Raw genomic sequence first — 12310 nt, 5'->3', positions numbered from 1 at the left:
GGCTGAAATGCAGGCGTGGACCCAGAGCCCTGCTCGACCCTGTGTCTGGAGAAGGCAGAGAGGAACCCTGTAAGCTCATACAGCACCAAAGTATCCCCTGACTTAAAGCCTGTCTCCTGGGAAAACAATTAACCATTGGGGGTTTTTGTTGTTTTGGTTCTTTTTCTATGAGGATGGTTTAAAGCACAATTCAATCCACAGGGATGCAGAGGTTCAGGGAAGTCCTTATCTGACCAAAGTCAAAACAAGCTGGTGGGACTGCAATAATGCAGATGGGGATGGGGATGGCTCTGGCTGAGGAGCAGGCAGAGCTCAATCTGTGGCTGTCCTCTTCCCACAGACTGATCGGAGAAGAGTTCCCTGCGCCCTGCCCGGAGGAGGAGGAGGAGGCAGAGCGGGTGCTGGGTCCCAGGGCAGCCAGGGAGACGGCAAGTCAGGGTACTTCTCCATCCCACAGCTGCGGTTCACCAGCCAGAGCCTCGGCCAGCGCTAAACTGTAAATAACTCTGCATATTTTTGGATGCAAACAAGCATTCATCCTCAATACATCTGCATCTTACGCTGGGAGAGGTCGAAATCATATTGAATCGTCTTTAGAGGGCGAGAGCCGGCTTAAAACACCTGTTAACCTTCAAGTGTTCTCTTAAAAGCAAACTCCCCAAATCCTCTCCTTTAAAATAACACAACATAATTATGTCATTCATCACTTTTTTTTCTCCTTTTCCCCCGTGCAACTCTGTAACCTACAGCCAAAGCCGTGTTTCACTAAGCTGAGTTTTGATAATACAGCGCTATTCTCATCTCCAGCAAGTTTTACTGTAATTACAGAGATGTGTTGCAGACATTACACACTCTACAATTAGCGCTAATTGCATTACATTGTCACAAAGAAGTCATTTACTCTCCATGAGCTCATGAGATTGGTCTGGACAGTTTAACAGAGCTGAGAAGTACTTAACGGCATGCCACGAAAGTGGCCGGCAGCGCGGCGGGAGCGAGCACAGCATCCGAGCGGCTCTCCCGGCCCTCTGCAAGCAGCAGATTTGGGGCAACACGCACAAAAAGGTTTCTCTACGATTTCAACCCCTAGCAGGTCCAGAAACTTCTCAAGGAATGGGGAGGATGAAATGCCACAGGGTTTGGGATTTTTTTTTTGGAAGCCTCTCCTAGGTGAGTGGTGGTTGGGAAGGGTTTCTATGGGAGGCCTGCCCGTGGGAGCGTACAGCCCTGGCGCGCAGCACGTCCCGTGTGTCCCCGGCACGACGCTCCTTCCCCACCCGATGCCCCGCAGACACGGTTTGCTGCTTCTCCTCTCCCCCTGCCATCACTTTCTGCAGCCCAGGGGCAGGGAAGCAGCAGGGAAAGCCGGAGAGCAGAAGCCGGGGACCTGCCGGGCACTGGGGAGCCCACGCCGTCCTGCTGCCTCCTCCCTTCCACCTCTTGCACAAAAAGGGGAGGAAAAAAGTGGGAAGGCAGAAGCAGAGCTGCTTCATTGCGGTCACCAGGGCCACGTGGAAACGTCGGTTTGTGGGTCTCTTCCCCTGTCATTTCACTGGGGAAGCTGGCTGAAGCCCTTACACGAGACCTACGTAAAAATGTGACACGCTTTATTGGGTATCTAGCAAGTACAGCAGGGATTTGAGGACCAGTCCAGCGCACGCTCTCCTCCCGGGCCACAGCTCGGCTCTGGCCCCTTTCCCCACATCACGCAGCCGCTCGGGCACAAGGTGCCTCTGCGCCGAGCTCCGCTCGTCCCTGGCTCCCACGCTCTGCTGTCAGCACCGTGGTCTGGATGCTCGCTGGGGTAATTTGCCCCATGTGGGAACCGCAGAGCTGCGCTCAGGGGCTACCGGAGGAATCTCCCTCTGTCTGGTTGGGATTTGACCCTGGAATGCTTTTTTCTCTTATCCTTAAGGTGTTTTTTACCTGCATCTTTAGTCTAGCAATGGGCTCAGGTCCCTCCATTTTTCCTCTGCTATGGCAGCGGCCCATTCCTGCAGCCCCTTCAGCCTGCCCCAGCACTTGGTGCTGCCGGGGATGGCTGAGGAGCCCTCCGGGACGGCAGCGATGCTCTGAGTGGGATGCAGCACTCCCGGCTGGACGGGCAAGGGCTGGAGGAGAGTGCAAGGGTGCGAAAGGGAGCAGAGAAAGCAGGCACTGGGGGAGGAGAGGCTCCACTTCGTATTTAAAGGCAGTTCAATCCTTTGTCAGTTGAACTGGTTGTGACGGCGCCCAGATGGGAACAGTTCATGCACATGAAGGAAAGACCCATCATGTAGCGAGAGGCAAAGCTGACCTGGCAGGAGTCACGGGAGCGGTCAGGCTGTGAGGCTGCATACCCTCTGCAGCAAATAAACGTCTCCGTGCATCAGGGATGCGGGAAGGGGGCTGCGTCAGCGGGGAGGTGGGTGCCGCTGTCCCCACTTTGCCCGGGAAGGAGGTGGCTCTCACACACCCAAACGCCCGTCCAGGTGCAGTAGGTGGGCAGGAGATTGGGTGCTTGCTTAAGGAAAGCGCAGCTATATTTTGGCATAGGTATTAGGATAGTCTCTGCTGATGTCCCTCCAGACCGAGGTCCCGTCACAGTGGGGTCTCCACAGAGCACATCAAGGGTAACTACTCTAGCTCCAAAGACTTTGCAAGCTCAACAGGCAAGGCCAGGACCAGGCTGGGAGGGGAACGCAGCAGCACCCCAGGGCAGCAGAGCTGGAAGCAGCCCAGCACCCACCACCATTCCTCCCCAGGCGGGATGCCTGGCCTCGCTTGGGTCTGGTTCTTCATCGCACTTAATTCCAGTATAAGAAATAATAAAGAAGAAGAAATAAAGAATACACAGGGTGGCTTTAGCAGGGGTCAGCCCTTGGCTGTGCTGCTGATGTTTACAACCCTACCAGAGCTGGTTGGACCCCGGGTCCCACCTTGTCCAACATCCCATCGCTGCAGCCCCTGACGTTGCTCAGACGCTTCAGGAGGAAACTTTGAGCCCTCTCCTAACCCGAGGAGCCAGAGGCTGGTGCAGCTGGAAAGCACAAGGTTGTAGCCTCCTGCAGAAGATGGGTTTACGGGGACAGTTACAGCTCTTGGCCTTTCTGCCCTCCATCGCTGTCCCCAGTCTGGGTCTTGAGCCTCCCTACATCTTTTGGCTGCTGCAGCACCCCATGGCAATGAGTTTCCCAGGCCAAGGATGCGCTGGGACGCCTGGCACAACCTTACTGGTTTTACTGGGCCACTGTTTTGGTTATCCCAGCTGCCTGGCAGAGGTGTGTGCCATGACCCTATGGGGCTGGCGATGGACCATAAGCAAAGCCCACCGAGGTGTTGCCCCTTCTTGGGGCACACCAAACCCATGCCAGGTAAACAGCCCAGGTGGGAGGGTCCCCTGCTCCTTTCCAGGAAAATCCAGTAAATTTGATCTCCAGCTCTATCAAAAGAGAAAAAAAATCACTGTTTTCCCAAAGGTCTTTGGGCTTTTGGAGCGGGGAAGGGAGGGCCGGCGAGCGATTCGTGTGTCAAAGAAACTCAGCTCACTGGCCAGGGGCCAGGGACTTTTCATGTGGATTTCCAGCCTCCGCCAGGAGACTCTCGGGTGCTGGAAGAGCCTTTAATTCAAACCAGGTGCCTCTGAAAGGAAAACACTCAAAAAGGCGAACTTGGTTGCTTTCCCTCAAAAAAAAAAAAAGTATAATAATGAGGGCAATCATGCACATTTCAGTGAACTATCCTCCCTGGCACGCCGCTCCCTTCTCCCAACCGCCTGCTCTGCCGCCACCTCGCCTGATGGAAACCGAAACCACCAGCGGGGCTGGAGGGAGAAGAGCCGAGCCCAGCACCTGGCAAGGAGCCCCAGGACACGGACTGGCCAAAATCCACCGCAAACAGCTTTTGTTGCCCTGCCCTGCTCTCTCCATGGGCTGAGCATCAGCTCTCCCGCGAGCTATGGAGAGGATCAGAGGGACTGCTGCGGTCTGGGCAGTGATCCCAGCTGTGGAGCCAGGATGGACAACGCTGACGGCACCAATGCCCAGCAAGCCCCCAGCCCTCGCCACTGCCAACCAGCCACTCCCCCAAATCTGACGCGTGCCAAGTGGTGCCATGAATGACAACAGGGAGGCGCGGGGAGAGGGGGACCCGCCGCACTGGGCTTACCCTGCGATGACGATGAAGAAGTCCAGGCGGTTCCACGTGTCTCCCAGGTAGCATTTCTTCCCAAAAATCCCCAGCGCGATCATCTTGACAATCATTTCCACAGCAAAGAAGGCAAAGATGAAATCGTCAAAGCTCTGCAAAAGAAAGGAAGGGAGGAGGGATGCTCCTGCATCGCTGCACGCTTGCGCTGGGGGAGGCGAGGAGACACCCGAGTCCAACAAGGTCTCCTCTTGCACCACCAAGGGCTAAAATCCCTGGGCAGAGGCAGTGCTGGGAACAGCCCTGTGTCTTCCCCCAACCCAGTCTGGCCAACAGCACCCACAGCACTGGGATAAAGGGACAAGGATATTTTGGGCTCTATTTTCACTATAAACTCGATGGTTAACCCTCCCCAAGCACTCCAAGCAAGGCTTGGCTACTCTGGGGCTGGCACAGCCTGGCTTTGCCTGATGACACCACGTGTTTGCATCCGAGCACCAAAATCAGCGTTTTTTTACGTGCTGGCAGGACAGCCAGCGCAGGCAGGACCCAGCCAGCCCAGGGCACCTCCACCATGGCTGGAGCCAGCTCTGCCACAGCTCGGTCCTGCCCACTCCCCATCAACCGGGGCTGCCGTTAAGCTAAAAGCAGCGGCCAAGCCGTACCTGGAGGATCCTGCAGCGCGGCGAGTCGCAGGCGATGTCCTCGCAGGGGTGGAACATGCCCAGCGTCACGCAGTTGAGCAGGATCACCAGCATGCTCACCCTCTCGAACCACCTGCACGACGCCCCATCAAGGAAGCAACGGACCCAGATGAGCATCCGCGAGCAGCCACCACTGAATCAGAAAGGTTATTCTGGTCTTTAAAGCAAGGCGCATGCCAGCTTCTCTAGGTTAGATTTTATCTGGTTTTGCATGAAGAGCCTGCCTGCTGTTTAGAACCTGCACAGCAAACCCATAGTGGTCTCCCCACGCTGACGTCAGCGTCTACAGCTAATGCGAAAACCGCTATAAAATGAAAGTTGCATGGCAAGAGTGCCGAGTGCTGATGTGATGGATGAAAAAATGAAATTAAAAGAACGATATCAACTTTTAGGAAACACCCCTTCCCCCGTTAATTTTCTCTCCTCGCGTTTTACGGAAAAGCACTTTAACAACATTACAATTTTCTATTAACCATGTCACAGCTTATCCCAGGGGCGCTTCCCTGAAGTCGCTGCTTGAACTTTTCATTCCCAGTCCAAATTAAGACTGTCAAAACCATTAAACGACTGCCTAAAAGCCTTAAGACTGCGAGGGCCAGCAGAGTCCATCCCCTGCCTCCTGGAGCGATTTTAAAAGAGCTGAGCTGCTGGGACAGACTTTGGATGCCGTTACTTTTGGGGCAGAATAAAGTGTGCTGCTCCAGCAAATCCTCATAGGGATGGTTCAAACCTGGTACCCGATTTCTGCATCCTTCTAGGGGGCATTTCCAGCCAGCTCCCGACTGCCCGGGGCACAGAGGTGTGAAATCCAGGCGCCTGTGCAACACGGTGCCAGGGGTATCTTCCAGCCTAGCATGGAAAACACCCCATCGGCTGCCGCAACCCGCAGGCAGTCGGGGCCACGCTCCTGCCTGGGCTCAGGCAGCAGCTTCCAGGCTCTAGGAAAATAAGCACGGCCCTTGTCAGACAAGAGCTTTCGCTGCAACACGGTAGCGGGTGGTGTTGGGGAGCCCGTGCTGTAGCGTTATCTGGCTGGGGAAGAAGAAGGTGAGGATGAATCAGCAGGTGCCTCCCCGCCGGGCACATGGGGCTGGAGCTGGCAGCTCCTGCCACCCATCCTGGGTGAATTCCTGGGAAATCACATGGGGCTGAGTCACGGCTTGGTCGCCAGCAATCTGGATCTTTTAATTGGAAGAAATGTTTACAAGATATCGGGATAGACATTCCAACCGTCAGGTTGGGGCTATGGGCTGGAATATTTAGCCCAAATATAGCCCTGCGGGGGCAGGCGTGGAGGGCGGGCTGGAGGAGGGGGCAGGAGGCTGCCGGCAGCAGCCGCGGGGGATCCACGGGCGTTCCACGGTGTGGGGGGCTGGAAAGCATCCCTCTGCAGAGCCAGCCGCGTCCACGGCTCTGCCAGCAAGGAACTGCAAAGCCTTTGAGAACACAAAGAATTAAAAAAAGAACGAGCATGTGTCTGCAAGGGCTGTGCGAGATACTCAGCAGGGAAGTGAGGAAGCTGGGGAGTAACCTGCTTGGTTGGGTCAAAACCTGCAGAGACAGATGGATGCTTCCCCAGACAGACAGCGCTTCATGCAAAATCTTTTGTTGCAATGGCAAAGATCCCGTGCTGGGCCTGGCTCTCCTCTGCGGGCTCCATCTCAGCTGGGCACAGGATCTGGGTGATGCTTTTGCCACGGCAGGCAGCTGCTTGGATGCTTGCTGGGGACCATGAGCTCCCAGCGAGCAGAGATGGGCACACAAACATTACATGCGTCTGCTTGGAGCCACTTCCCATCTCACCTCCTCCCTCTCCAAGACCTAGAGCAGCCCTAACACCCACCCAGGGCAGCTGAGCAGACCCAAGCTCACCGCAGCCCCATGTCCAGCACAAAGGGCTGAGCAGTGGCTGAAAGGGGAGGAACAGCATGGGACGGCACAGGGGACGTCCTCCCCATCCTCCTCTGGCACCCCACAGACGGCAAAGCCATGGGTGCCCCTCGATGCTTGTTTGCGTGCCGGCACTGGCACCAGTGACTAATGGCAAGCGGAGGGAAGCCAGGAGGGCACAGCCCCCCGCGACGCCACAGCCTGCGGCTGCACTGGGTGCAGCTGGGAGGGAGATGTGGGGACCAGCACCAGGGCTGCACCCACCAAAGGGTCCCCCCGTGGTGCAGGCAGGCAGGCAGGAGCCCTCCCCTGCCCACACACCCCGCTGCCCAGAGCCCCAGCGCTCCCCATCTCGGCGCGGGGGCTGGCACAGGCACGGCCCCCCCCCGCTGCCCCCTCCAGCGAGGCGGTGGCGAATGCCCCCCCGTCCTGTCCCCCCGCTCTGTCCGTGCCCCCAGCCCGGGCCTGGTCCCTGCCCTCCCACCCCAACTCCCCTTGCAGGAACAAACATCCCCTAGGCAGAAAAACAGCCTGGGGAAGGGGGGGACCCAGAGAGCGGGAGGGGATTTTATTTTCTGATGGCAGTTTTTTTTCCCCAGATTTAACCACAGACCCACTTATCAGCATCTCGCTCCCTCAAGCAAATACATTTCAGTCCAATATAACACTTCACCCTGATTAAATACTCCCAGGACGGGGACCCCAGCGGTGCCAAGGGCTATATGTTAATGTGCAGCTAATAGATCAGAAGGTGGGGGGGGGGTATTTTTTTTTTATTCCTTTTTTTTTTTTTTTTCCAGCTGAATAAAACTTCAAGCTCTTTCTTCTGCTAATGGGATTTTCTGAGGCACACAAAGTGCTGATGGCTACGGCTTTGTACCGGCCCTCCTTTGAGCCGAGAGGCTAACAAAGGGAAACTCTTCAATTAGCAAGAGCAGAAGGTGCTTTACTGAATGCCGCTGGCTGCTGCTGCGCAGGCAGCGAAGGGGCAAAGGGGCACGGGAAGCACCAGGACCGTGCTGGTCCTTGGCCAGCAGCTAAGGCGAGGAAGAGGAGGCAAACGCTCGGGGCGAGGGCCAGCGCTGGCACTGCCACCGCCTCTCGCCCCGGCGCTGAGCTGAGCCCACGGTCCGCGTTGCACGAGATAAATACTCGCCGGGAGTGGAGCTGGCCCTGGGGGTCCTGCCCCCTCCTCGCGCCGCGCAGGTGGGGAGCGCAGGGCTGATGGTTAAAAACAATGAATAATGGTGTTCACGTGCACGCGGCAGGTAATCACCCCGTCTGCCCCATCCCACGGGTGTCAGAGAAAGAGTCCCCACTTTTTAGGGTCACCTGCTCGCCCTAGCTTGTTCTTAAAAATCCACATTTTTACCATCAACTTGGTCAAGACAGACGGCCAAAGCGTTCACTGATTCTTTTCAATTAGAAAAATATATTTCTGCCACACAGAAATATCTGGTAAGACTTTTGTTGTAACCTGACTCTTAAAATTCATAAAATAAAGAGCACCCAAAAAAAGGAAAATAGCCAGAAGTTACTCACTTGTTACGAACAGGAGCCTTTGCACAGTGCAGGAACCCTCAGCCCCCCTCCCAGCATGAGCGATCCCCGTGCTACCTGCCCGCGCTCAGCAGAGCCTGACCTTTTGTAATTAAGAGGCAAGAGCCCCAGATTTAATTAGCCAGCGCTACCCAGCTTAATGTAATCAAAAGAGAAAGATATTGCATTATGCTTGCTATGATTTGGTTGCAGAAGTTTGGATCAAATTCACCAGCAAATGAATTAAATGGAAGCTGTTGCTTGAGGGCAGCGGCAACCAAGAGGACGGCGGGCGCGACGCTTGGTCCATCAGCAGCCCGGGCTCTCTGCGCCAAGGCGGAGCACGCACCGCTCCCGGCGTGCTCGGTGGCTTGGGGACGGGGAGAGCGGGCACCGCCGTGACGCAGCATCACCCGCCCCAGAGATGGTGGGCCCTTCCCCGGGGGGCCGGGCACCGCTGCCGACAGCTGAGCCGGGTACGGAGGGCAGCGTTTGGTGATGCTTTACAGGGACACGCGCTCCTCCAGGGGATTATTATTTATTTCTGCCCTTGGTGCCCTGCTGCTCCCGCTGTTCCCCCTCTCCTCCTTCCCTGCATCCCCCTCTCTCCTCTCCAGCTCCTTCCCTGACCCCCTCCTCCAGCTCTCCCTAAGCGGTGCCAGCGCTCCAGCAAAGCAGCGGCTCCAAGGCGACGTGCTGCCATCCTGCCATCGCCAGGAGATGGGGTGGGACCCCCCAAAAGCACAGCCAGCGTGACGGGGGGCAGGACTCCGCGGGCAAGGTGGGGACCGATGCCCGGGCAGCCCCGCAGCACCAGGGGCTGCAAGCTTGTATCCTGCAATAAAACCCAACCATAGAAATGCATTGAGCTGCCTGAATCCGGCCAGGTGACGCCTCGGCTCTGCTCTGCTGCCTGTTTTCTGGGGAAAGGAGAGTTCGTTCAGACCCACGGGCCACGGCCACGGCCACAATCGGGTCCCCCATCACCACCTGCAGCCACTTCTCTTGTGCCAGGCAGAGCTTTCGCTTGCCGGGACAGCGGCGGGTATTTGACAAATGTGCCGAAAGCGCAGGCGAGGCCTGGAAATTTTTGTGCAACTGTGATGTGAAAATTGGGTTGAAATGACAGCCTTCCCCTGCAGTGCCACTGAGTCCCACCAGCTTAGGAGTGACACTGGGATAAGCTGCAGACGTTAATGAGAGCGGAGTTTTAGACTTCATTCATATCATCAATTCCAGAAATAGCCCCTTTGACAGGAGCATAATAGGACTTCCAGGGTCTGGCCTTTGGGGGGGTGGGAGGAGGCAGGGACTAAAATCCTAAAACATTAATTCAGGCTGTTTGCAAGGGAAGTTAAAAGTCCTCAGAATTAATCTGCCTCACGGATGCAAATAATAACCCCTTCCCAGATTTGCCTCCGACTGCACCAGGTCAACAGGAAAAGGCTCTTAATGTCATGCCCAGTTGAAAGGTTATAGATTCCCATCACAATCCTGGACATCTAATTTGATTTTTTTTTTCTACCCTATTGCTTCAAAAGCAAACCCAGCACCCATCTTCTGCGTTTAGCATTTGCAGGAAGCATTTGCATCCCCTTGGATGCTTCATGCCAGAGGTGCTCTCAGAGCATCTTTACCCGGTGAATCCGCTTGCCTGGCTTGCAGCTGAGCACCGAGCACCGGCAGGGATCTGCCCCGGTGTGATCCTGGCACGGTCTCTACCCCCCGGGTTTGCCCTCCCAGATGCTTTTCCTGGCGCGGTACCTCCCCTCCCTCCAGGGAAGGCAAGAGCGGGATGAAGCAAGGAAGATGCAGCAGGTTTACAGCCCTTCCCGCAGCACGGCAGCACTGCACCAGCAGCAAAACTGCTTTCTCCTGGCGGGGTGGATAACCCGCTGCGGGCATACGGCCCCAGGCATGCTCACCGCACGCGTGTGATGGAGCGCACGCCTCCTGCCCCGCGGTCCGCAGGGACTCGCGTCGGGCGAGTCCGATCACCAGGGCATTCCTGGAAAGCAAAGCCGAGAGGCTCTCCTCCGGTGGGGCTGCAGCAAAGGGGTTTAAAAATTCAAACACTGCTCAGAGAGCATTTCCACAACGTGCCCGACGCCTGCACCCATCCTGGGTCACCACATCCGGCAGCCCACGGACACGCTGCCGGGAGCCGGCATGACCCCACCGAGCCCGGCACGTCCCCGGCCACAGGCTCTGAGCCGGGAAAAAGCCAGGCAGGGAGCACCCCTGCCTCGTCACTGCTCTGCAGCTCTTCGAAAACCGCTCCCCTCACAGCGCAGACAGACCCAGGAGGTTATTTTAATTCACGCAGCTTCACAGTTAAACCTGGGAAACCAAAACAGGATGATTATTGATGCCAGTATTTTTGGAAATTTCACCTCTAATTTATTTTCTCTTGCAGTTGGTCAAGGGGACGCACCGGCAGCTCCATCCCTCTGCCACGCAACGGCCGCACTCTGCTCCCGTCCTGGCAGGACCGCAGGGCCACGGCCGCACGACGGTCCCCAAAAGCCTTGTAACACACAACAGCAACCGTAAAGCCGAAAAGTAGAGGGAAAAGGGGATTTTGGGGAGTAATCATCTTAATCATCTTATCGTTTTTCTCCCAAAGATTTAAAAACCGCACTGTCGGCTGCAGGCAGGAGATGCTCTCCTCTGCCTCGGAAACGCAGCCGCCTCTCGAGGGGGATGTAGGATTTGCTCAGCGGCGCGGAGGAACCCTGCTCAGCCGCTCAGGTGATGAAGCAAAGAATCATGCTGTATTTAGAGGGGATGAAGCTTGATAAAAAAAGATATTTTGTCCAAAAAAATCCTGATGAAGTTCTTATTTGCTTTACTGTTTCAGAATTGTTTCCCTGTTACCTTTTAGATTTGTACTTTAAGGTTTTTTTCCAGAACCAAAAGGGTTTAAAATCTTATTGCTTAAAGAGGTGGGAAAAAAAAAAGGAAGATAAAAAAATCCTGCAAGCTGAGTGTCTTGCATAATCTCCAAACTTCAGGAGCTGGAGCTTTTAAGAAAAGCCCTACATATTGCTTGCAATTAACTCCTGAGCTGGGAGGGCTCGGCTGCTGGCAGCCCAGCCTTGGGACCAGCATCTGGGAGGATGGGTGCTTTAAAAAATAAAATAAAATAAAGTAAAATAAAATAAAGTAAAATAAAATAAAGTAAAATAAAATAAAGTAAAATAAAATAAAGTAAAATAAAATAAAGTAAAATAAAATAAAGTAAAATAAAATAAAATAATGTCAAGCAAGAGCACTTTAGGCTGAATTTCATCTGGCTTCTCATCCCAGTCCTTCCCTCCTCCTCACGCCTGTCTCAGCATCACAGAGCAGAGACCACAAAAACAGCCGAACGATGGCCTCGTGCAAAGGGCAGGGGCCAGGTCAGCGCTTGGCCCCCAGCCCCTGGGCGAGCAGGATGGGTCGGGGCGGAAGCCCCGTGGGGCCGGCCATTTCACCAACGGATGCCAAACGCTGGGACCCCAACCCTCGCTGCCCCGCACCGCCCGACGGGAAGAGCAGAGGAGAAGCCACGAAGCCTGGCTCACCCAGACTGAGCGCCAGCTCCCCCCGACCTCCCTCTCCCTCCCCTCCTGTCACCGGTTTAGCACCTTCTGCTGGCATTTGGATGGCTCAGGGACGGGCTCTCCTCCCACTCGCCCCACCAAAGTGGGGCTGCGGAGGCGGGAGCGTGCCCCAGCACACACGTGCCTCTCCCTGTCCTCCTCCCCGCTCCCAGCTCAGCCTCCGCACCAGCCATCGCCTCCCATGATGGAGCCCCGGGGATGTGCTCCCTCCGGGCAGCTCACACGTGGCGTTAATGACGATGTTGTCGTGAGCAGTAAAACCCTTCCTAACGGACTCCTCCTCTGCAGGAGGGACCCGGGGTTACCGGTTAAAACACACTAAATATGCCAAAGCCGTTGCTGGTGCTCGATAATGTATTTAAGCCCTTTTCTCCCACCATGCCTTATGAAGTGCATAGTGGATAGACACTTAACCCCCAAATACATATATTTTTAAACTCACTCGCT

At 55.6% G+C, this 12310-nt stretch overlaps 1 protein-coding gene across 1 annotated transcript in view; it reads right to left on the bottom strand.

Annotated features, from left to right (window-relative positions):
• Nucleotides 1–4898, bottom strand: part of CACNA1G (calcium voltage-gated channel subunit alpha1 G) — a 101182-nt gene extending 96284 nt beyond the window's left edge. Inside the window, exons 1-2 of the mRNA XM_075518657.1 lie at nucleotides 4791–4898; nucleotides 4147–4280 (exon numbers count right to left, since the gene is read on the bottom strand). Coding sequence (XP_075374772.1) covers nucleotides 4147–4280; nucleotides 4791–4883 — 227 coding nt within the window. The 5' untranslated portion in view covers nucleotides 4884–4898. The remainder of the gene's footprint in view (nucleotides 1–4146; nucleotides 4281–4790) is intronic.
• Nucleotides 4899–12310: the final 7412 nt, after the last annotated feature.

The sequence above is a fragment of the Mycteria americana genome, chromosome 16, assembly GCF_035582795.1.
Source record: "Mycteria americana isolate JAX WOST 10 ecotype Jacksonville Zoo and Gardens chromosome 16, USCA_MyAme_1.0, whole genome shotgun sequence".
In the NCBI taxonomy this organism is placed as follows: domain Eukaryota; kingdom Metazoa; phylum Chordata; class Aves; order Ciconiiformes; family Ciconiidae; genus Mycteria; species Mycteria americana.
The sequence above is the reverse complement of the archived record's forward strand: the minus strand, read 5'-3'. Positions and strand labels throughout refer to the sequence as shown.